The following is a 25,620-nucleotide window of genomic DNA, read 5'->3' on the forward strand; positions in this document are numbered from 1 at the left end:
ATGGCTTCATGCCCACCTAGGCGGTTTTGAGCTGCAAATGGCATAGGCGTTTTTAAGCTGTAAAAAAAACCCAGGACCAGTGCGTTCCGTGGCGTGGAGTTAGAGCTGTAAAAACGCGAATCGCGGGAAAACGCGCAACATATATTCTTTGTTTTCTGAGTGCTATAGCCAAGAGATGTGTTTCTTAAAAAACGCTACTTAAGGCTAACGCTAAAAAACGCCAATGCAAAACGCAGTAAAAATCACGTTTTTACCAACGATTTTTTCAGGCGTCGGAGCTAGCTTTGCAGCCAGTTTTTTAAAACGTCCGTGTGCATGAGCACTTAATGTCATTGACGAAAATATTTTTGTCAGTTTTCATCAGCTGCATATTTTCAGTGAAAAACTGAAAAAAATAATTTTCTAAACTACTGCCATAGGGGTTATCTGTAAGGATATACATGCCTCCTGCATGTATCTTTAAATGTCAAATGTCTCCCCTCTGTTATGAGACCCGAAAAATAGCAGATTCTGTAGGTGGGTCTGTTGTCTGGAGCTCGGTGGGTGGAGGCGTGATGTCAGTAGACTCCTCCCCTTGGCAGCATGCGTTTTCTCCTGTGTGTTTCTTACACTGAACTTCTGCTATGATCGCAAACATCCAGTCAAAACCCAGAAAGATCACCACATGACTTCAGCATACCCAATCATGCTGAGGTGTGGCACAGCCAATCCCGGGAGAGCTGGAGGAGAGGATCTGAGGTACACAGAATGTCTCTCTCTCAGGCTAGTGCATGAGATATGTAAATCGCCTGTCCCTCACAGCAAGGGGGAGAAACAAACTCCTATTTCTCTGTCTGTCAGTTTTTATCTCACTGAAAAAAGATAAGAGGACTGCTCAGAGCTGGATTAACTCTTTGTGGCAAGACTGGGTGCAGATGACATGAAATCCTATACTGTGCAAGCCCTAATTAAATAACCTTTTTTTCACTCTTGCTGTCCTTTGAGAGGAGGAGGGCGGCCGAGCTGCTGATGTAATTTGCCGCGGCGTGGTCTCCCGGAAGTGGGGACAGTGTACCTGTAAAAAAAAACAAAAAACGGGTACCCGCTTCCAAGGGAGGAGTCGGAAAAGTGGAAGTTCGACCTTTGAGTGGAACTCCACTTTAAGTCAATTGACAAAAACGTTGATGAATATCAATTCCATATTTAGTTGTCTAAAATCTCCAGTACATTTTAGTCAACTAAAATCTAATGGGGCCAGTTAAATTGTAATGTATTATTTTAAGCATTTCCAAACTCAATATATATTCCTGGAGTTAAAGCGGAGGTCCACCCTAAAGTGGACCTTCCGCTCATCGGAACCCCCCCCCCCCCCTCCGGCGCCACAATTGGCACCTTTCGGGGGGTGCAGATACCTGTACAGTACAGGTATCTGCACCCACTTCCGGGATAGCTCTCTGCGGAAAGGGGCGTAGATTATGCCCCTTTCCGCAAGTGCCCGCCCCTTTCCGCAAGTGCCCCGCTGCCTGCTGGGAAACACACAGATCCCAGAGACAGCGGGGACCGTTCTTATTGCGCAGCGTGATTCGCGCATGCGCAGTAGGGAACCGGGAAATGAAGCCGAAAGGCTCCACTTCCTGATTCCCATACCCAAGATGACGGCGGCAGCACCCGAGAGACGATCTAGAGATCGGCTTCGGGTGCCGACATCGCGGGCGCGCTAGACAGGTAAGTGTCACTATTTTAAAAGTCAGCAGCTGCAGTATTTGTAGCTGCTGGCTTTTAAAAAAAAAAAAAAAACGCGGACTCCCGCTTTAAAATCAAATGTCATTATTGTCCTACCCATTTCCACCCAAAAATTGAACTTCTGCTTTAAGTGCAGGTGACCCTCTGGCATGTCATTTTTTTTGGGGGGGGGGGGGGGGGGAGATACCCCTCCCTATCCAGCACCTACTTCCTCCCGGGGCTCCGCGGCACCGGATGGGTGATCACCTCTCCCCCCCCCCCTCCCTCCCTGCAATCTTCTGGGACACGTCACAGGTCCCAGAAGATTGCCTGGCCATTCACAGCTCGGCTCGCGCATGCGCAGTGTATGCCCGGCTGCGACGCCACAGCCAGGCGCCCACGGTAAGAATGCTAGCGCTGTGGCGAGAGGAGCGAGGCTTCATACGCCCACATCACTGGACCATGGGACAGGTGAGTGTATCCGATTATTAAAACTTTTTGTAGCTGCTGGCTTAAAAAAAAAAAATGTAGGCGGAAATCCGCTTTAAATTTTTATCATTTTGTTCCAACAAATAGAGCTCTTTGTTTAGAGAAAAAAAAAAAAAAACGCCAAAAATTTTGAAAAAATGTTTTTTTCTTTGTTTCTGTTTATAAAATTTTGGAAACACGTTTTTCCTGCACTGATGGGCGGCACTTATGTGGGACACTGATTGCACATTGCTGATGGACATTTGTGATGGGCACTGATTGGCATCTGTCTGGGCACTGACTGTCATCCCTGGTGGTCCAGGGTGGCATATGTGGTGGGCATCCCTGGTAATCCAGTGTGGGCATCCGCAGGGGCGCTGCGCTGATGATCAATATTTAGTACTTTTTGCTACAATAAAATATATCCCAATTAAAAAAAAAAAAATGTCTTCATCAGTTTAGGACAATGTATGTATTCTTCTACATATTTGTGGTTAAAAAAAAAAAAAAAAAATCACAATAAGCGTATATTGATTGGTCTGCACAAAAGTTATAGCGTCTACAAAATGGGGGATAGATTTATGGCATTTGTATTATTATTTTTTTTTTTTACTAATTGTGGTGGTCTGCGATTTTTATCGGACTGCAACATTGCGACACACATCGGACACTTTTGACACTTTTTTTGGGGGACCAGTGACATTTATAAAGCGATCAGAGCTAAAAATAGCCACTGATTACTGTATTACTGATTACTGTATTACTGATTACTGTATAAATATTGGCAGGGAAGAGGTTAACACTAGGGGGCGATCAAGCTGTTAAGTGCTCCCTAAGGAGGTGTTTCTAACTGTGGGGGGAGTGGACTGCCTGGGGAGAGAGAGAGATTGCCCTTCCTGCTCACTAGGAAAAACGGATCTCCCCATTATTCGTCGTAGCTGTACGGTGACCCCATTAGGGGCTATAGGGGCGCGCGCACCCACGGCACGACGCTGGAGCCGATGCGCTTGCCCGTGATGTCTGCCGGCGACCTGCGATCGTTCTTCAGAGAGCCAGAGCGGGGATCTGTCAACGTTAACTGTGTTCCCTATGTGTGTTTCTAACTGTGGGGGAATGTGGCTGACTAGAAGAGGAGAGAGATGGGTGTTCCTACTTAGTAGGAACACCCATCTCTCTCCTCTCCCCTGCCAGAACTGAAATTTGTGTATTTTTACACACTGTCACACACACTGAGCAGTCTCGGGTGTCTGGCAGTAATCACGGCCATCGGACATGCACATCGGCTCCAGGGACACTCTGCATGTGCCTGCTAACAGCGTCTTAAAGAGCCGACGTACAGCTATGGTGGCCCGCTCAGGGGGGCCAACCTGCTGTAGTATAACTGGGGCAGCTGGTCTGAAAGTGGTTAATATCACTTAAAATGTTGATGAGTGGTGTTTTACTCAGACGTCCATCAATGTGCACACTAAACTGCAGTTGTTTAGTCTCTGGCAGCTGGCTGTTCCAGCTGCAGAGAGACAGTGGTAGGGGCCTCTCTTCTTACTTTTAGAAAAAAAAGACATTTCCTTAATTGGGTTGTAAAGGTACCTTTTTTATTTTTTATAACCTTAACCACTTACGGCCCGTCCGCACAGTTTTACATTGGCTGTTTGAAGGAGGATATCGTTATGGCAGCAGCTAGCTGCCATAACCCTAGTATCCTCTTCTTCATCGGGCGGTCCGCTACAAGATAAAAGTGGTCTCTGCCACGGATTCGCTGCAAGATCACTTTTATCGGCGGTGAGAGAGGGGTCCCCTGCCACGGTGCCCTCCACCGCTTACCGGAGCCGTTGGCGGAGGCGATCATGTCTTGTCTCCTGCTTGGTATGGCGACGAGTGAGGGGAGGATGGCCCCCACCTGTCTCCATACAACTGGGTGGAAGCGACGTCAAAATGTCACTTCCGCCCATAGTTCTTAAAGGGACATTTTTTTTTATTTTTTTTTTGTTACTTTTTATTTTATTAAAATTTTTTTCATTGCATTTTTGTGTAAATATGAAATCTAAGGTCTTTTTGACCCCAGATCTCATATTTAAGAGATCTTGTCATGCTTTTTTTTTTTCAATTACAAGGAATTTTTCCATTCCATACATACATTCCATTGTAAAGCGTTGCGTAAACTGCTGGCGCTATATAAATCGTGAATAATAATAATAATTTATTGGTGTTAATTTTTTGAATATATTGATATTTTATTTATTTATTTTTTTTTTTTTTTTGTGTATTTAACATGTATAGCCAAATCTCTATTGGCTAATTCAAAAATGCTGTATAAAAACATGCAAGTGGTGTAAAAAAAAAAGTGCCAAAGATGCTACAGTCAGGTGTGACTGCAGCCTTATTAAGCGCATTCTATGCCTACACATTGCAATCTCCCGGTCCATGAGGCCACACACACACTCTATTCTTTTAGATGCATTTTCTCCTACATGAGAAAAAGCCGTAGGGAAAGAAAAAGCTGTAAAACCTGCATTTTTGCAGGCAGGTTTATGCTTGTTCGGTGTTCATGCATTTGGTGATAATGCATTCTTTTGGCCAGAATATATTTTTTTTCTGGCCAATTGAAATGTATTAATGATTAAAAACACATCTGCCATTTGTGTGTGATTTTTTTTTTTTTTGCCTAAATGTTGTTCTTCATAATGTGCAGGTGATTTTTTTTTTTTTTTGCCTCTAAACTCTTGTAAATGTCTGTGTGCATAGACTCATGGGTTAATATGGAGTGCATTGAAGCCCTGGTTCACAATGGAGTGATTTGGCATGTCAAATGGTATGCCAGATCGGCGGCAATGACACAGTCAGAATCCTTGCGACGCTCCATTTGTGGCGCCGGTTCCCAAAGGTTGTTTCTGTACTACTTTTGGCAACTTTGGGTTGCGTTTTTCTTCTCCTTCCTGCAGCAACTCACATAGATGTCTCTGAAATTGCCCCCCCCCCCCAAAGTGGAGACGGATATGCGGGAATGAAGTCACGCGGGTTCAGCTGAATTTGCACGATTTCATTCCGCAGTCAGTGTGAACCTGAACTTAGAGGCAGAAAAATAAAAAATAAATTTATAGCTCAAGTGTGCACAAGGCCTTAATTGGATGATACTGCCTGGTCTGTTTTGTCTTTAGCCTACATCAGACTAATATCTCCTTTTTAAAAAAAGGAAGTACCGTATTTATCAGCGTATAACACGCATCCCAAGTTTAGGAGGGAAATTTAAGGAAAAAAAAAAACTTTCCTTTAAATGCCCATCAATGCAACCTTGTCAGTGTCATTTGCAGCCTGGTCCATCGTTGCAGCCTGGTCCATCGTTGCAGCCTGGTCCATCGTTGCAGCCTGGTCCATCGTTGCAGCCTGGTCCATCGTTGCAGCCTGGTCCATCGTTGCAGCCTGGTCCATCGTTGCAGCCTGGTCCATCGTTGCAGCCTGGTCCATCGTTGCAGCCTGGTCCATCGTTGCAGCCTGGTCCATCGTTGCAGCCTGGTCCATCGTTGCAGCCTGGTCCATCGTTGCAGCCTGGTCCATCACCTTGTGCATTGTTGCAGCCTGGTGCATCACCTTGTGCATTGTTGCAGCCTGGTGCATCACCTTGTGCATTGTTGCAGCCTGGTGCATCACCTTGTGCATTGTTGCAGCCTGGTGCATCACCTTGTGCATTGTTGCAGCCTGGTGCATCGTTGCAGCCTTGTGTTAATTGCAGATTTTATTTTTAAAAATGGCGCCGCCGAGATGTTCTGTGTATCTTGGCGGCGCCTGGTAGTTCTTCAGCTCTTCTCGCGGCTTGCGGCCGTTCTCGGCGGCTTTCGGCCGCTCTCGGCCATTCTCTGCGGTTTTCCAAGAATGGCCGAGAATGGCCGAAGGCGGCCGACAGCCGCGAGAAGAACCGACGAAGGCTCAAATCACGGAGGATCAGCGTATAACACGCACCCGCGATTTTCCCCTGATTTTAAAGGGAGAAAAGTGCGTGTTATATGCCGATAAATACGGTAAACTCTCCCACTCTGATGCTGCTTTTCATTTAGTCCATTATAATAAGTAATTATCAGACTATAGCCACTGTAATCCATCCCAAATTGCATATTACTTACTGTTTAAAGAAACTTTAAAAAAAACTTGTTTCCAGGGGTTAGGCAGCGCCATCTTAAGTATTGTTTTCTGAGTCCACAGTGGAGGGTATTTCTGCCCTTACATTGAGCACTTCCTGTACTGTTTGTTAACCAAGCCTCCTTCTCAATCCAACGTTTCTATGCCAACCCTGCTTCCCTGTTCATAGCAGGGTTGGCATAGAAACGTTGGATTGAGAAGGAGGCTTGGTTAACAAACAGTACAGGAAGTGCTCAATGTAAGGGCGGAAATACACTCCACTGTGGACTCAGAAAACAATACTTAAGATGGTGCTGCCTAACCCCTTTTTTTAAAGTTTCTTTAAACAGTAAGTAATATGCAATTTGGGATGGATTACAGTGGCTATAGTCTGATAATTACTTATTATAATGGACTAAATGAAAAGCAGCATCAGAGTGGGAGAGTTTACCGTATTTATCGGCATATAACACGCACTTTTCTCCCTTTTATATAGTATTTACTTGTGCCGATGTCTAATGTTTGCCTTTGTCAGACTTATCAGCTTCAGCTAATAAGACTGCAGTAATGGCCAAGTTTAGACTGTATGTGAGGTCACATGGTGTGTAGGAGGAAGCTCTGAGTGATTAGCAGAGTTCAGTGTTGTGCCGTAGGAAGTCCTGATAACAGAGAGATAAGACATAGAGAGTGTGCCGTAAATCAGGGAAGATCTGGGCATGCTCAGTGACTTCATTCTACAGAACAACAAGGATTACAACAATACTAAGCAAGTAAGGAGATATCTACAAGCAGTGTTCATTAGGGGTTTTTTATGCTGATTTACATGGGAGAAAGTTGTGGGGGAGGGTTTACAACCACTTTAAAGACCAGCAGTGACAACTTTACATATTTGTGAATGTTTTCTGTGATTCTCTGGCGTGAATTGCCTATTATTATTTTTAAGTGTGGTGGTGTCTGAAATGTTTGCATGCCAAGTGATTCCAACGTGAGATGTTGGAGGGGGGGAGGGGGGGTGGTGTCGTTTTCTAGTGGGTGCTCACACATCGCAGATGGTGCGCTTTGACCCAGAAGTGCAATAAGCAACAGGCTAGCATTGTCAGCCTGCATTACTGTTTCAGACCGGTACTGGCAGCCGCCATCGGGGGTCCCCTGCAGTTAGAAGTGGACGAGGAAGTGTGCACACTGGCAGTGAAAGGGCTCACCCCTCCCCCCCTCCCCCTTCCTCAAGCCAAACTGTTTTTCTTCTCTGAGCAATACATGACTTTGTGTGCCGCAGAATAGTCGGTTAAATCCTTTGTTTGCACCTCAATGGCTGCCCATCTGTCCTCAGATACCTTCAGTCCTCTCAGCTGTCAGCCTGTCTGCTTTAACCGTCATCCTTCCTCAGCTGCTGTCAGTCTGTCTATTCAGAAGGAAGTAAAGCTGTTATTGTTGTGTTTTTGGGGAAAGTGGCAGTTTTTTTGGTCGGCTCCGGCCTAAAGGATGGATCTGCTATAAATGGCCATCAAGGCTTTCATTGATAAAACCGCCAACTGTTCCTAATAACCAAGGCCAGTGCCGGGGGTTGGAGGAATTTTTGTCGGAATTGTCACGGATTTTCACATTTGACTTGCTACATTGTAGCGTTCCGTGTGATTTCTACATATGAAGAGAACTCGTCACAACGTTCTTCAGGTTCTTTTTAAAATGACCCTAGCCACAGACCTAGTTTTATGTCCGTGTGTGTTAGATGATTACCTCTTGTTTCCCTTCCAATGCCTTTTTTCTTTCTTGACTATCTTTTTTTTTTTTTTTTTTTCAGTCATTATCCAGGATCAAAATCACATTTTTGGCCTGAGTTACTGACTCAGATGACACAACCATATAAATCATTGTGCTTATGCAGTTGTGCACAGACCAGTACCTACCTGCTACTGCCTTTCCCTTTGATATTGCCAGTGTTAAAAAGACTAGGAGTAAGACCCCTTTCACACTGGGGTATTTTTCAGGCGCTTTAGCGTAAAAAAAAAAAAAACGCCTGTAAAGCGCTTGAAAGAAGCCGCAACTGCAATCCCAATTTAAAAGCCCGAGTGCTTTCACACTGAGGCGCTGCGCCGGCAGGGTGTCAAAAAAAAGTCCTGCATGCAGCTTCTTTGCAGCGCTTTTGGAGCGGTGAATACACCTCTCCTAAAGCACCCCTTCCCATCAAAACCAATGGGAAGCGCCTGAAAAGCGCCTTTAGCAGCAGCGTTTTGTCGGCGATTTGAACCCTTTGGCCACTAGCAGGGGTAAAAGCGCCCCAATAGAGCTTGAAAAACGCTGGTAAAGCGCTTGAAAGAAGCCTCATCTGCGATCCCAATGTGAAAGCCCAAGTGCATTGTTTGTTTTTATTTATTTTTATTTAAACTTAAAATTTGATCAATACAAAAAAACACCTTTTCCAAACCAAAAATATTCAACCCTTAGGCTGCATTCACACCTGAGCGTAGCGTTTTCAAGCAGAAAATCGCGCAAATTTACTGCGGTTTTGCTGCGTTTTTTGCGGCTTTTTTACCGCAATTCGCAGCATTTTTATCACAATTTGTCGCGATTTTGTGCAGGGCAAAAGGTCGCCAATGTTAAAAGAAGAAAAATGCCCAAATCTGCTCAATTCGAGCGACAAAAAAGGGTCCGGAACTTGTTTGAGCTTCAGGCGACGTGGAGTGGAGATGTGAACCATCTCCATTGAGAATAGATTTTTTCCCCCTCTAGCGTTTGGTAGCTTCAGGCTTCCAGCTACAAAACCCTCAGGTGTGAATGGGGGTCTAATACCCCTTTTCCCTCCCCCTTCCCCTCCCTTTTTTTTTTTTTTTATTGTACCCTTCATTTCATTCCCCCTTCCCCTTTCCCCCATTCTCTACTCACTCTCATGCCCTTTACCCTCTTCACCCATATCTCTATATTTCCTAGTTTTCTTGAATTTATCTTTCCCAGATACTGGTAAAACTTTCTGTATTCTCTACTTCTACTTCTCTAGTACTCCATTTTTATGTATATATACAACTCTTTTAAACCATTCTGTTATTGTGGATCTTTCTGGATTTAACCATTTTTTAGGTATTGTCAGTTTGCTGCATTTATTAAATATGACAGTATTGTACTTTTTTATTATTATTTTTTTTTTTTTGCATTGTATGTTTTGTGGAATAGACATGGATCGCTGGGTATGACCATATCCACAATCTCCCTTTTTATATATTGCCGTACAAGCTGCTAATAATCCCAGATCTTTGGACATTCCCACCACAAATGCTGCCCCCATTGTGTTTAGTGGAGGGAGGGAGGGAGTGGGCTGTCCTTTATCTGGAGTGTATACACACACGTGTGACGCTCTCGTCCATAGTTGCCAACATTGTAAAAACAATTTTAGGGACACTTTTTGGCTGTAGGCGGAGTCTTATAATTAGGGGGCGGGGCATGCGTTGGTGTGACAGGAAAAAAAAAGAATGCATTGTGCCAAAAAATGGGCGTGGTTTAAGTGTAATAGTAGGTGTGGTTCAAATGGGGGTGTGGTTAGTCAGATGAATGAGAGATGGAGAAAGAAAGGGGGAGGGAGAGCGAAAGAAAAAAGGAAAGAGGGATGGAGGGACAGCAGGCCCAGATCCTAGACCACAATAGAAATGTGTATTCCAGAGTTTAACAAATCAGCAGATAAAGAAACTCCAAACACCTGGTGTTAGCACTTCAATCATCCCAGCATCATGGTTGTGGTGTCAGGATGATTGAAGTGCATTATTACATTGTAGTATAGAATTGAAATCATTCAACTTGCCATAATCCAGAATCGGTGGGAACCCTGAGCGTGTCGCCTGCCATCAGGGGCCCCCCAGCAGCACAGTCCGTCCTTGCAGCGGGTGCCTCCCCAAGGTATCAGTGGCGTCACTAGGGTTGATGTCGCCCAGTGCGTAAAAACATGGTGTCCCCCCACATCCACTATAGTCCTCCCTCAGTACTGACCGCCCTCCAGCAGTATAGAGACCCCCAGGACAAACCACCCCCCAGGACAACCCCCCCCCCCTATGTACATTTATTATGTGCTTTGGTGTAACTTACATTTTTTTACAACTTTTTTTTTTTTTACTAGTGATTTTTTTTTTGTTTTGTTTTTTTACATTTTTTATACGGGTTCTCTTTAATGAGCCATCCATGGTCTAAAATAGAGGTCGACCGATATGGGTTTTTCTCTGGCCGATGCCGATATTTAGAAATCATGGCGGCCGATATATGATGCCGATTTTTTTTTTTTTTTTTTTTTTTTTTTTTTTTGGGCCGATATGCCGATTTTTTTTTTTTTTTTTTTTTTTTTTTTTTTTTTTTAATTATTTTATTTTTTTATCCCCCTTCATCTCATAAAACCTAACAGACACCTTTCCCACTGGGGAGTTTTTTTTAGGCGCTTTTGGGCTAAAAATAGTGCCTGTAAGGTGCCTGCAAAACGGCTCCCCTGCAGTCTGTGTGAAAGACAGAGTGCTTTCACACTGAGGCGATGCAAGCAGCACGTTTGGAGTGGTGTATACCGCTTCTCCACCACTCCTGCCCATTGATATTAATGGGCACCACTGCCCAAGCGCATGCAATGCGATTTGGCAGCAGTGCTTCACGGGCGCATTTAACCTCTTCTTCGGCCGCTAGCTAGGATTATATGCGCCCCACTAACAGCCGAATAGCACTGCTAAAATGATGGTAAAGCACTGCTAAAACTAGCAACATTTTACCATCAACGTCTGCCCACTCCAGTGTGCAAGCAGCCTATAAAATAAAAACAAGTACTCAAAACTTTTGGACGAAAAAAAAAAAATGGACTAACTTTACAGTTTTAGTTTTTTTTTTTTTTTTTTTTTTAAATCATTAAGTGTATTTTTTTTTCCCCCCCCAAAAAAATGCATTTGAAAGACCTTTGCGCAAATGCCGTGTGACATAAAATGTTGCAACAACCGCTATTTTATTCCCTAGGATCTCTGCTAAAAAAATATATATACTTTTTGGGGGGGTCTAAGTGATTTTCTGGCAGAAAATACAGGACTTTTACTTGTAAGCAACAAGTGTCAGAAAAGATTTAGCCTTTAAATGGTTAAACTGAGAACTTCTACACACAGAGATGATTTCATTCATTCAGAAGTGTAAACATTGTATCTTTCTGTTCTGTTCTTGGCAGAGCCCAGAGAGGAGGAAAGAAGTTTCTATGACTACTCGGGCAACTTACACTGACTTCTATTACAGAAGTCATTTCCAAGTCCCGCTGTTCTAAATCGGCCTTTTTATCAGCTCAATCGGCCGATGCCGATTTATTAAAAAACGGCAAATATCGGTCGACCTCTAGTCTAAAAGACCCTGCACGTCTCTGTGCACCACTGAATGCAATGAAATACATATTGCACTGTATTATATTTGATGGCTGGGGAAACTGTCAATGGGTACTTGGAAGTGATGTCACTTCCGGGTCAACAACTAGGAGGAGGCGAGTGGTTGTGTCTGCTCTCCCCCCATCCCCTCTACACAGCAGCACCCACTATCCCATTCCCAAGCATGCAGATGAGCAAGCAGAGCCTGGGATACATAGTGGGGGGGGTTACTAAACGTACAAACTCCTCTGTTACCCAGTCCTGGGGCCAGTTTATTGCTGCGGTCCAGTTTCAGTACAGAGACATATGGAGGCATTAACTGTACCTGCTCAGCGACATCCATCCTGAATATCTTTAAGCCTTGTGGCTGCTTGATACAATGTTACAGCTACTAAAGTGACATGCGCAGGATATCGGCAAAGCGTTTACATAATGTAACCAAAGACTTGTATTGTCAAAAAATAGCTTGCCAGATGTGTATTCTCTTATGAAACTCTTGATTTCTTTCCTTCCAGACTGGCATTCATCAATAAAGATTGGGGTGTTAAACTGTGCCGATGAGGACAATACGGCCATATGCAAGGACTATGGTGTCCAGTTCTATCCAACGTTCCGGGTAAGTGCTGTTGCAATGGCAAAACCACTTTATACTGTATGCTTATGCCTAAAGATCTTATTCATGGGCCAGCAAACTGGAATCCCCTTTGCAATTATAGTAAAAGAGAACTCCAGATTTATCCCCATTCTCTTGAAGCTCCTGTTTAAATATCAATGGTAAATTATTTTATAATGGCTTACAGAAAAAAGAAGTGATTAAAAGGTTTAAGGATGGAAACACCTCTCTGTGTGTTAAACATGACAAATTTTCTGAATTGCATGATATTGCATAGAAGATATAGAAAACCAGTTCACATGCTTTAGCCATATTCATTTTTTTTTTTTTCCTGTACTTTTTTTTGTTTTTGTTTTTCAAAATTCCTCATTTATATGAAAGAATAAAATATCCATCGGGACATCATACAATAAGAGAAAGGGATTTTCCGTGTCGCACCAAATATAAAGACAATCCAATTTGACAGGGTAATACAGGATAATGCGTGGTGCAGGAATGCAAAGTACGGTAGTTTAATATCACTAATACCCATAACCGTTAATCACTTCAAAAGAAAAAGGCGGTAACCATGTACATTATGCTCGCGTTTGCACGGGCAGACACTTTACGTTTTTAGAAACTAAGGTACAGAGACATAGGGTCACACCGGGGGGGGGGGGGGTATAGTTGCGTGGGTGTAACAGTGCGAAGAGCAGGAGGACCTCAATCTTCAGTGCAGGTCTCCAGGAGGGACTTCCCTTCGTCTGAATATAAGAACATATTCCAGTATGCCCATGTTTTCGTATATCTTTCTCTTCTATTTTGGGCGGTAAGTACCAGGTCTTCCAGGGTATTGATGTTCCTGACCTTATTAAAGCCACACAGCAGTGAAAGGGGGATTGGGGTATTTCCAGCACAGAGTAACACAAGCTTTGGTGGCATTAATCAAGTGATGAAGAACTGACTTCTTATATGTCTGAAGCGGTATTTATGAGCAGTGGAGCAGGAAGAAGGCAGGATCCCTCAGAATTGTAAAGTCTAAATTGTTGGGAGATCCTTTGTACCAATACTGTTGGAGTTTTGGGCAAGACCAGAAGATGTGAAGGAAAGTTCCCTCTTCTCCACGTCAGGGAAAATCAGCAAGGCCTACATCTTAGAGAGGGCATGGGGGAGGGGATCCTTGACCTCACAGTATGATTCAAACGTAGTCTGCCAGGGTTCGAAAGAATTGCTGAAGTCCCTACCAGAAAGATAACCTGGCCATCCGGCTGCATCAATACGGAAATTGTGGGCCAAGTATTACCGGTTAGCAAATGGGAGACTTGACTACTAACTTTTTATATATGTACAGTAGCCATGTTGGTCTAACTGAAAGTTTTATGTTAGTTTTCTTTTTGTTTTGCTTTTCTTTATAAAAATAATAACCTAATATAAGTTATACTTGCCTACTCTGTGTAATGGCTTTGCAGAGAAGCCCTGATTCTTTTCTTCTTTGGTCCCCCGCCGGCGCTTCTGGCTCCTTCCCCTTAACCAGTATCCCTAATTGCAAGCTACTTGCTATGGGGACACTGGTGCGTTCTTGCTCCTGAGCCACGGTCTGTGCGTCCATTAGACACACACACACACACACACAGCCGTGGTGCTGCCCCACCTCCTGCTCTCTCCTCATTGGATCACTGGCTGTGACTGACAGCAGTGGTAACCAATGGCTCAAGCTGCTGTCTGCGCCAATAAGGAAAGAGATCAAGGACAGCCAAGGCTTCCATGTACTTTGCTGGATAGAGAGAGGGTGCCTGTTAAGTATTAGGGCGGCTGTGGGGTGAGAAGCACACAGAAGGTTTTTTACCTTCATCCGTGAAGGTAAAAAAACCTTCAGCCTTTACAATAACTTGGTTAAACACACGACTGCTACTTTCCCGGCAATTTGCTGACAACTTGAGTACTACTTTGATACCACTGAAGTGAGGGAGGGGCTACACTGCAGGGAATTCCTGTAATGTTGGATCCGAATAATTTCAGTATAGATGAAGATCCGACTTGGAGGTGGTTTCCATTAAAGTCTATGGGCGCAATTTGGATAGAAGTCCCCTTGAAGTAGTACAGGTACCTTCTCTAAAGTCGGAGCAACTTCAGTAGTGCTAATTAAGACAGCTCTCATTAAAGCGGGAGTCCGCCGGGACTCCGCGTTTTTATTTTTTATTTTTTTTTAAAGCCAGCAGCTACAAATACTGCAGCTGCTGACTTTTAAAATAGTGACACTTACCTGTCCAGCGCGCCCGCGATGTCGGCACCCGAAGCCGATCTCTAGATCGTCTCTTGGGTGCTGCCGCCGCCATCTTGGGTATGGGAATCAGGAAATGGAGCCTTTCGGCTTCATTTCCCGATTCCCTACTGCGCATGCGCGAGTCGCGCTGCGCAATAAGGACGGTCCCCGCTGCCTCTGGGATCTGTGTGTTTCCCAGCAGGCAGCGGGGCACTTGCGGAAAGGGGCGGGCACTTGCGGAAAGGGGCGGGCACTTGCGGAAAGGGGCGGGCACTTGCGGAAAGGGGCAGGCACTTGCGGAAAGGGGCGGGCACTTGCGGAAAGGGGCGTAATCTACGCCCCTTTCCGCAGAGAGCTATCCCGGGAAGCACAATTCCTATAGGGGTCTGGACCTTGGTGCACACTCTCCGTTTTTTAGCTTCTAAGCCTGGCTTTTCCCACCCTGCTATTGAGAATGCCTCATTGACTAGGAAAGGCACCCATTTGCACTTGTTCCGTGACTATACACCTCGTTACATTTTGTGAAGTTTGCACACATTGTACAGAGCCTATATACACGTATGAGCTATTTAATTCCTAGAATGAATGTTTCTATATTCAGAAATGAGTTTAAAGGAGGATAGAGATTATTAGTGAAATCTAAATTGGTGAACTAAAACCATTGCTGTAAAATGTTACATGCAGTATATGTTTTAACTTAACGTTCTTTACTGTTTTTTTAGTTTTTTAGTGCATTTACAAAGGATTTTACGCAAGGTGAAAATTACAAAGGTAATTATTGCGTTTGATTTTATAGAACAGAGCAAAATATGTTACACCCAACAAAAGTATAATATATGCAAAACTTTATAATGAACCGATGAACTAATGAAGAATTGTTTTTTCTATTGGCAACCAAATATTTTTTTAATTTTTTTTTTATTTATTTATTTTTTTCTATTTTTTTTTTTTTTTAGCACTATATTTTTATTGAGATATAATAATTTGCAGCTATAATATTGCAAGGCAGGAGATATAAGAAATGGGCACATTTGTAGAATGAGCCCCATATGTATTTTTATACTCGACTTTGTATTACTCGATGGAAGTAAGGTGGGATCGCGATTGGAAGGATGCTATAGAGATATAGGAGCTTAGGCAACAAAGACATTTTTACTGCCGCAATCCACCCAACCCATGAGACACATAGAGGTTGTCAAGTGTTAAGTAGGGAGGACAGATGGTTCAGCATGGGGAGATAGTTGGTTTGGAATAGGTGAGTCGGGTTGCTCGTCAGTTTGATTACTAAGTAGGGTATAGATGAGGTGGACCATAGAAAAGGGAAATTCGTTTGTAGGAGCTTGAATTCTGTTTGTGATAGAGACACATTGAGGGCCCTAGATTTTGCTTTGTTGACCCCCTAAGCCTGAGACCACTGCGAATTTGTCTAAGAGCTGAATGAGATTTGGCAGGGTAATATGTGGGGAGGTAACGAATAACGTGTCGTCGGCAAATAATCATAATTTGTGAGACGTAAACCTTGAATATTCGGATTTGCTCTGATTTAGGGCTGCAAGGAGATCAATTGCGAGGGCAAATACTAATGGGGATAAAGGGCAGCCTTGTCTTGTCCCTCTTTGTATCGGAAAGCATTCTGAGCGAAACCCAGAGTATTTCACGTAAGCTTGGGGTTAGGTGTATAGGGCACTCATCTGTTGTAGAACGTGTGGGCCAAAAACACCCACGTTGCAAGATATAATGCAAGTAAGATCAGGATACCATGTCAAATGCTTTCCTTATATTGAGTGACAAGAGATGCATAGGTATTTTACGGGATCTGACTAAATGTTGTAGTACAACGACACAACGATTATCACTAGCTTTCTACTGAGGTATAAAGGCCACCTGTTCCTTATGAATCAGCCCCCCAATGATTAGATTGAGTCGCAATGCTAGAATTTTGGCTAGAATTTTTATGTCCACATTTAGTAATGATATGGGTCTATAATTGGACCAAATTGGGGCAGTCAATGTCTCGACCAAAAGAATGCTGTTTCAGTAGAGCATTAAGAGTTTGCGAGGAGAGGGGCTAACGTGTCTGTAAATTTTCTATAATATGTACTGGGGTGGACCTCTGGGCCAGGGCGTTTTATGGAGCTTAAGTATCTTTATGGCAATGAGGACCTCTGTGACCGAAATCGGGCTCTCCATTGACTCACGGCCGGCATCTGACAATTTAGGTATTGATAGGTTTCGCCGAATGCATAAAGCCAAAAACGTATCTGGTTTGTTAGCCTTTAGTGTATATTGTGTGGCCGGATCTGCGTATAGCTTTGTCCACAGATTCAGCTTTACTTTAGTAAATATCCCCCAATAAATTTCAGTGTTAAATATAAATAATGTACTTGTACCTGTTTTTTTTTTTTTTTTTTTTTTTTTTTTTTTTAAAGCTGAATCCAAACCCATGTTTGGGTAGGAAGCTGCGAGTTCTTGGGTTTTTCAAATGATCCAGTGACGGATCTACTGATTTATCCATTAAAAATGTTTATCTGGCCTTTGTTGATACAATCAGACCTGGAACCAGTATAGTGATCTGTCGTCATTGGCTGCCTTTTTGTTCTGAGTCAGAAAGCATTGAAACCCAGGTCAGTCCACATATAGTATTTTCATGAGGTCACCAATAACAACCCCCCTATATTTCTTCCCAATTATTTATGGAACTGTTATGGTAAATCCCTGGGGGTAGGGTGACACTATTGGCTGAACTAATAGTTCCATTGGATGCTGTGCCATTCAGGTGGGGGAATCAGCCCTACGGTTTCCAAAAGATGTAGGACAACATGCAAGTTGAACTTTCATGCAGACACTAAATTAGTTTTGCCAAAATGTGACTTTTAATTTTCCTATACTAAATGTTGCAGGCATGTTGATATTCACAAAAACAATAAGAAGAGAACAATAAGCTTCCATTGCTTGATTTTTGAATTTCTACCATGTTTTCAATGCTGTGATTTATACTACCATTTTTGATTTTGCAGACTCTGATAGAAACGTTCAGACCGTTCGCCATGGGATTATAGATTATCTGCAGGCTTCCCCTACAGAACACAAGCCTTCTGCTTTCCCTTCCCTGGAGCCAATTGGGTAAGATCAGTGAAATGCAGTATCCAGCACCTAGAATTGGTTCACTCTACGATTGTGCACATCATTGGTTAGAGCGGCCTTGATCCTCCATCACTGATGAAAGTACTAGAGACTTAAAGGAGAAGTCCAGCCAAAGCTTGTTGGGCTTTACTTCTCCTATGGATCACAGGAGTGCAATTTGTTTTGCACGCCTGTGACCCGTTTTCAGCAGAGAGTGGACTGAAGTCTGCGCTCTGCTGACGTCACCGATTTTCAGTCCAGGCACTGCGTCATCCCGACCAGAGCCTGGATCTGCCAGGTGCCTGGACTGACACCCGTCTCAGCGAGCCACTGAGTCCTAAACCCCTTTCACACCAAGGGCGTTTTGCAGGAGCTATAGCGTTAGAAATAGCGCCTGCAATCTGCCCTAAAACAGCTGCACCATTGTCTGTAGTGTGAAAGCCCCGAGGGCTTTCACACTGCAGCGGTGCACTGGCAGCAAGTCAGGAAAAGTCCTGCTGGCAGCTTCTTTGGAGCGTTGTTTACCGCTCCTCCACCGCTGCTCCCCATTGAAATCAATGGGGCTGCGCTGTAATACCGCCGGCAAAACGCTGCTATTGCGGCGTATTGCTGGCGATTTTAACCCTTTCTCGGCCGCTAGCGGGGGTAAAAGTGCCCCGCTAGCGGCCGTAATGCGCCGCAAATCCGACGGTAAAACACCGCTAAAAATAGCGGCGTTTTACCACCGACGCTATGGGCAGTGTGGTGTGAAAGGGGTCTAAGTCGGCCGCTTTGCCCCCTCTACAGCTCGATGCTCCAGTGAGTGAGGAGAGAGCTCTGAAAACTGAGTGATCAGCGGTGTTCGATCGCTCGGTTCTCAGTGTAGAGGCGCTGGGGACAGATGCAGCATCCACCTACATTAGTATGATTGGGAGAAAAAAAATCCTTTATTGCTCTTTTAACAGCACCAATAAGTTCGTATTCAAATGAAATTACTGATTTCAGGTTTAGGTTCCAAGACAATGTTCATCATTTAAAAAAAAAAAAAAAAGTTTCTAGACCTAAATCTGATTCTCCACGGGACTTCAGCCTCTTTAGTCTTCATTCTATTTTATACAACTCGCCTCTTGCCATGAGAAACTGTCCAAAATTTAGAATAAGTGGGGTCATGACTTCTTACATGGCTCACAGATCACCAGATGAAAAAGAACCTATGTCTGCATGAAAAACAGAAGCTCCATACTGGTTTTTCATCATTTTAATCATTTGGTAAAAGCTTGGAAACAGTCGTGGTTGAAAACTGATTTGAGTCTACCACATAGACCTGAAATACCTAATTTGTTGCCACAATTCATTGAGTGAAATTCTTTTCTACTGAGATTATTCATCAGTGAGTTTGTTGTAAGGGCAATAAAGTCGGTTGTACTTTTCTCGGAAACTATATCCATAGACTTATGAATATTACCTTTTATATGCCTACTTTTTTCTTTATTGTAAATTGCTTCATCCTTTTATCTTTTTATGTTTTTATGTTTTGCAGCTCAAGTGACATCAGCTCTCTCCTTGGCAAAAAGGAACCCCATTACACCGCTATCATTTTCGAGAGCGAGGACTCCTATATTGGACGGGAGGTGTGTGATTTCGTTATTATAAATTATGTATTTTAAATGATCTTTCATTTTGTATATAGCGCCAAAATAATCGGCAGGACCAGGATGTCAATGAATCAAACTGATTATTCAACCTTTTATTTTTAGCCTTTTCTGTTGTCAAAAGAAGCACATTTCTGGCTCCTAGGTTGGACTGACTGACTGGCTTCTGACCCTGTGTAAGGCCCCTTTCACGCTCAGGCGCTTTGCAGGCACTAGAGTGCTAAACATAGCGCCTGCAAAGCGCCCTCAAACAGCCGCTGCTGCGGGCTTTCGCACTGGAGCAGTGCGCTTGCAGGACGCTGAAAAATGTCCTGCAAGCCGCATCTTTGGAGCGCTGTAGGAGCGGTGTATTTACCGCTCCTAACGCGCCCCTTGCCATTGAAAACAATGGGGCAGCGCTCCAAACCCGCCTGCAAAGCGCTGCTGCATCGGCGCTTTGCGGGTGTTTTTAACCCTTTTTCGGCTGCTAGCGGGGGATAAAACTGCGCTGCTAAAACGACGGTAAAGTGCCGCTAAATATAGCGCCTCTTTACCGCCAGCACCTCGGTGTGAAAGTAGCCTAATTGTGCCCACTGTTTGAGAAGATATTGGTAATATTTAGTTTTTTGCCTTTTAAAGTATTGATAGCTTTGGTTTAGTTCCCACCAGAACTATGCCTAGCAATTTGTGGGTTTTCTGCAGGTGCTGTATTTTCTTCTTGCAATCCTAAGATGCACTTGAAGGGTGTCTGGCCTATGGCCAAACTGACTCTAGATCAAAACCAAGACTGTGTATGGGGTATTTGAATGTAAGCTCCTCTGGTGCAGAGGCTGATGACAGTGCTATATTTTCTCTGTACAGCACTGCAGAAGTCAGAGCTCTAAAAACTCCCTTATAATATTGGTGTGACTTTAATGGGAGTCATTGGAGTGTAGTCTCTGAAGCAAAGAATAATTTCAGTGATTCACTGTGAAAAACACTATATTGTCTAAAGTATTGGGACACCTGCCTTAACAGGTACATGAACATTAATGGCACCCCAGCCTTAGTCCGTAGGGTTCAATATTGAGTTGGCCCACCCCTTTCAGTTATAACGGCTTTAACTCTTTTGGGGAAGGCCGTCCATAACGTTTAGGAGGGTGTCTATGGGAATGTTTGACCATTTTTCCAGAAGCACATTTGTAAGGTCAGGCACTGTTGTTGGACAAGAAGGTCTGGCTCACAATCTCCGCTCTAATTCATCCCAAAGGTGCTCTTTTGGGTTGAGGTCAGGACTCTGCAGGCCAGTCAAGGACCTTGCACTAGTACACAGTCCTGTAGGAACAGGAAAGGGCCATCCCCAAACTGTTCCCACAAAGTTGGGAGCATGATATTGTCTAACATAACTTGGTATGTTGACACTTTAAGAGTTCCCCTCACTGGAACGCAGGGGCCAAGCCCAACCCCACACCATAATCTCCCTCCACCACATAATATAGGTAAAAACCTCCGTGATGTGACTGGTGCAGAGATGATTAGACCGCTTCAAGGGAGATAGGGGTCTTGCTAATCAGGTACACCCGAGTAAATCGGCTTGTCTGCAGACATTAGAAAAATAGGTAAATACTCTTACCAACTGTGTTGGACTCACACGGTCTTATGACGGTTGAGTCTGGAAGGCTTGGGGTCCTAACCTAGGACCAAAGGATGGATCGGTGAAGGTCCGTCAAAGGAAACTCCAAACAGCTGTAGACCATACGGTGTATCTCACGGATGGAACGTCAGGGTAGTTTCCTGTCCAGCTCAGATGCGACTCGATCAGCACAGGTAACCCCAAATATGGGGTAGAGGATGGTATGGGTTTTAAGCCAGAAAAAGAAAAAAAAAAGAAAGCTCCACATGGTGCGGGTCAGACGGTCTTAACCGGCAAATTTATTTAAAAGTCAAATAATTAAGTAAAAAATTATGACTTGGTGATCACATAAAGGCTAAATAAAAAATAGAAATAAAAGCAATGTGGGGTGCCAACAGCTAGCCCGACGCATTTCGACATAAATGTCTTCAACAGGGGCATGAATCACCTCTCTGCACCAGTCACATCGCGGAGGTTTTTACCCATTTTAATTGGACTTTTTTCATATGATCATGGACTTTCCTATGTGACCACTTTCTCTATATATATATATATATATATATATATATATATATATATATATATATATATATATATATATAATATATATATATTTTTTTTGTTTATGTGTGTGTTTATCACATTCACTATTGTAGAAGCGCTACACTATTTTTACCCCAAATTGTTGAACTTTGTTTAAAGTGTTGGCAGCTGTTCGTTTTGCTTAGTTAAGTCACAGCGCTGTGTTTTCCCCCCCTTTTCCCCACCACATAATATAGATCAAAGCAAGGTCCATAAAGGTATGGATGTGCTTGTTTTGTGGTCAAGCAACTTGACTGGCCTGCGCAGAGTTTTGACCTCAACCCAATAGAACACCTTTGATGCATTAGAGCGGAGACTGTGTGCCAGCCGTTCTCGTCCAACATCAGTGCCTGACTTCATAAATGCTCTTCTGGAAGAATGGTCAAACATTCCCATAGACACACTCCTAAACCTTGTGAACAGCCTTCCCAGAAGAGTTGAAACTGTTATAGCTGCTAAGGGTGGACCAACTCAATATTGAACTCTATGGACTAAGACGCTATTTTAAAATTCATGTGCCTGTAAGGTTCGGTTCACACTGAGGCAGCATAACTTACAGCACGACTGCCTCAGGCGACTTGGACGCGACCTCAGCGGCAACTTGAAAAACGACTTCTCTATAGAAGTCAATGCAAGTTGCCTCAAGTCACCACAAAGTCGTACAGGAACCCTTTTCTAAGTCTGAGCGACTTGTGTCACTCCGATTTAGAACGGTTCCATTGCACAGAATGGGGCGCTACTTGTAAGGCGGCTAAGTCGCCTGACAAGTCGTCCCAGTGTGAACCGACCCTAAAAGCAGACAGTCCCAATACTTTTGACAATATAGTATATAAGGCTGAAACAACTAATCGATAAATTGACAACTAATCGATTATGAAATTAATCGATTATTATTTTCATAATCTATTCATCGGCCAGTAACATAATTGGGTTAAAAAAAAACTAAAATGAGCCCTTTATAATACACAAAGAGCAAATCGCTACTGTAAATATTACTCACTGTTCTACAGTAAAAAAAAAATGAACCCCTTATAGTAGTGATTATCTGCTTTTTTTTCTACTATAAAGGGCTCATTTTAGTTTTTTTAACCCCATTATGTTAGTAAACGTCTTAGACCTGGTTCACATCTATGTGTTGGTGCTTTATGCAGAAATGCACTACAGTTCATTCCTATGGGACACGTTCACATCTGAAAGGGTCGGGGACTTTTAATGCAAAATTGTGCTTTATTGGTTCAATATACTTCAATGGAGAAGCTGCAGAAAAGCATGCAATGTGTTTTTGCAGCAATTTGTGTTTTTTAATCTGCCCAAAAAAAAGGCAAAAATGCATATTGCAGTAAAATCACGTGCGCAAAAATCAAAACATACAGCAAAAAGCACTGCAGAAACAGATCAAAAGAAAACTGCATAGGTGTGCACTGTGCCTTATGCTGGCCACACAAATCAATTTTCAGATGAGAATATTCAGACGAAAAATCTTTGTACATTCGCTGAATGAAAGAATTTTGTTTGAAATTTTCACTTGTTTTTAACATTCTATTTTTAAAATGAATGTAATTTCTGAATGAAAACCACATCCACTGTCTGAAAATTCCTTTGACTAAGAAGTTTTCTATTTCCAAATTTTCCCGTCACTGTGGTTAAAAATGAACATCGATTTGACCCACTTTTTTTTTTTTATAGGTTATTAATCGATTAATCAAAACAATAATCGGCAAACTAATCGATTATGAAAAATAGTCGTTAGTTGCAGCCCTAATAGTATATGTCATTGCTGTACATATGTCAAATAGCTGTGATTTTACTGTGGTGGGGACACTGAATTGTAAACTTCTCTAGATGACAGACTCACATGAGTGGTTTAACCACTTTCAGCCCCGGACCATTTTGCTGGTCAAAGACCAGACCACTTTTTGCGATTCGGCATTGCGTCGCTTTAACTGACAATTGAGCGGTCGTGCGACGTGGCTCCCAAAAAAATTGACGTCCTTTTTTCCCCACAAATAGAGCTTTCTTTTGGTGGTATTTAATCACCCCTGCGGTTTTTATTTTTTGCGCTATAAACAAAAATAGAGCGACAATTTTGAAAAAAACGCATTATTTTTTACTTTTTGTTATAATAAATATCCCCCAAAAATATATAAAAAAAAAATAAAAAATGTTCCCTCAGTTTAGGCCGATACGTATTCTACATATTTTTGGTAAAAAAAAATCGCAATAAGCGATTGATTTGTTTGCGCAAAAGTTATAGCGTTTACAAAATAGGGGATAGTTTTATAGCATTTTTATTAATTAATTTTTTATTTTTATATTTTACTAGTAATGGCGGCGATCTGCGATTTTTATTGTGACTGCGACATTGTGGGGGACCCATCAGACATTTTTGACACATTTTTGGGACCATTGTCATTTTATACAGTAATCACTGCTATATAAATGCAGTGATTCCTGTGTAAATGACACGGGCAGTGAAGGGGTTAACCAGTGGGTGGCAGTGTAGGGGTTAAGTGTTCCTAGGGGTGTGTTACTAACTGTGGGGGGGTTGGGCTTTCATTTAGTGAACACTGATCTCTGCTCCAATCACATGGAGCAGAGATCAGCGTCACTAGTTGCTAGGCAGAATGGAGAAAGGCTGTTTACAACGGCATTTCCTCCATTCGGCCGCTCCGTGAGACGATCGCAGGGATGCCCGCGGCGATTGAGTCCGCGGGTCCCGCGACCGGACTCACGGGGGTCCCGACCAGCGCGGGAGCGCGCCGCCGCCGGCGCGCTCCCGATTGGCAGGGCGGCATTGAATATTGGACGTACCTGTACGCCAATATGCCTGCCCGTGCCATTCTGTTGACGTACATCGTCGTGCGCTGGTCGGGAAGTGGTTAATGTGGTCTTTGCAGGAAACTGTCAATTTAACAAAAAATATGTCGTTTTTACACTCGGAGCAAATTGACGGTAGACTTGCTAAAAGGCCGGCCAATGACATTATGTACTAAAAGTGTTTTCTGTGCTGACGATGATCTCTCCTCCTCTTCCAGGTAATAATAGACTTGATGCAGTATGAAAACATTTTGGTGCACAGAGCGTTAAGTTCAGATAAGGCTCTGTCAGAGACGCTTGGTATTGTCTCTGTTCCATCGTGTTACCTGATCTACCCCAACGGTACTCACGGATTAATTAACATGTAAGTAACTAAGTGTCTGTAAGAGATACAAGGCGCTTTCCTTTCCTCTAAATGGATGATGCTGTGTGTTTTCACTGTACTTGGTTTAATGTTACTCGGCCGTAACCTAGTAACTGCTGATCATTTCCCCTCCAGAATGGCTCTAATGTCTCACTTTTCTTCATTTTGTTTTGTGCTATTTGTTTTTAGAATTGGAAATTTTATTCAAAAGTGCAACGATATTTTCTTGTTCCATCTTTTTATTGAGTTTTATACAGGAAAAGACAAATAATGTCTAGAAAATGAAATAAAAATAAACTACAAGCATGGGATACGATACAGAACAATATAATCAGAACTTCTTAGGCCCCTTTCACACAGGGCGGATCAGTCATGATCCGCCCCGTGATGATCCGCTCGCTCAGCGGGGATCGCTCCGTTGTCCCCGCTGAGCCGGCGGCGGACAGGGCGGTCTCCGCACACAGTGCAGGGACCGCCCTGTCAGCTCTCCGCTCTCCTCTATGGGGATCGGATGAGCACGGATCCGTCTGTCCGTGTTCATCAGATCCGCTCTGCAGAGGGATAGAAATATAGGATTTTCCTCCGTCTGCAGAATCGGACCATAGCGGAGGCGGACAATAGCGGGTGTCTGCGGATGTTCATCCGCAGACACCCGCTATCCCATAGGAATGCATGTATGTCCGTATTTCATCCGCAAACAGATGGATGAAATACGGACATACTGTCCGCATGTGTGAAAGGGGCCTTAGATCTAATCATATTTGAGCAAATATAAATATAATATTTGACAACTAATATAAAAAGAAGGAATGTTAAAGCGGGAGTCCACCGGGACTCCGCGTTTTTTTTTTTTTTTTTTTTTTAAAAGCCAGCAGCTACAAATACTGCAGCTGCTGACTTTTAAAATAGTGACACTTACCTGTCCAGCGTCCCGCGATGTCGGCACCCGAAGCCGATCTGTAGATCGTCTCTCGAGTGCTACCGCCGCCATCTTGGGTATGGGAATCAGGAAATGGAG

General features: G+C 43.3%; 1 protein-coding gene across 1 annotated transcript in view; it reads left to right on the forward strand.

Moving 5' to 3' along the window:
* QSOX2 (quiescin sulfhydryl oxidase 2) overlaps positions 1-25,620 on the forward strand; it is a 101,279-nt gene that overhangs the window by 12,330 nt on the left and 63,329 nt on the right. The window contains exons 2-6 of the mRNA XM_077468207.1: positions 12,155-12,255; positions 15,217-15,265; positions 17,512-17,617; positions 19,137-19,227; positions 24,457-24,602. Coding sequence (XP_077324333.1) covers positions 12,155-12,255; positions 15,217-15,265; positions 17,512-17,617; positions 19,137-19,227; positions 24,457-24,602 — 493 coding nt within the window. The remainder of the gene's footprint in view (positions 1-12,154; positions 12,256-15,216; positions 15,266-17,511; positions 17,618-19,136; positions 19,228-24,456; positions 24,603-25,620) is intronic.

The sequence above is a fragment of the Lithobates pipiens genome, unplaced genomic scaffold, assembly GCF_037356315.1.
Source record: "Lithobates pipiens isolate NorthernLeopardFrog02 unplaced genomic scaffold, aLitPip1_a1.2 Scaffold_11, whole genome shotgun sequence".
Taxonomy (NCBI): domain Eukaryota; kingdom Metazoa; phylum Chordata; class Amphibia; order Anura; family Ranidae; genus Lithobates; species Lithobates pipiens.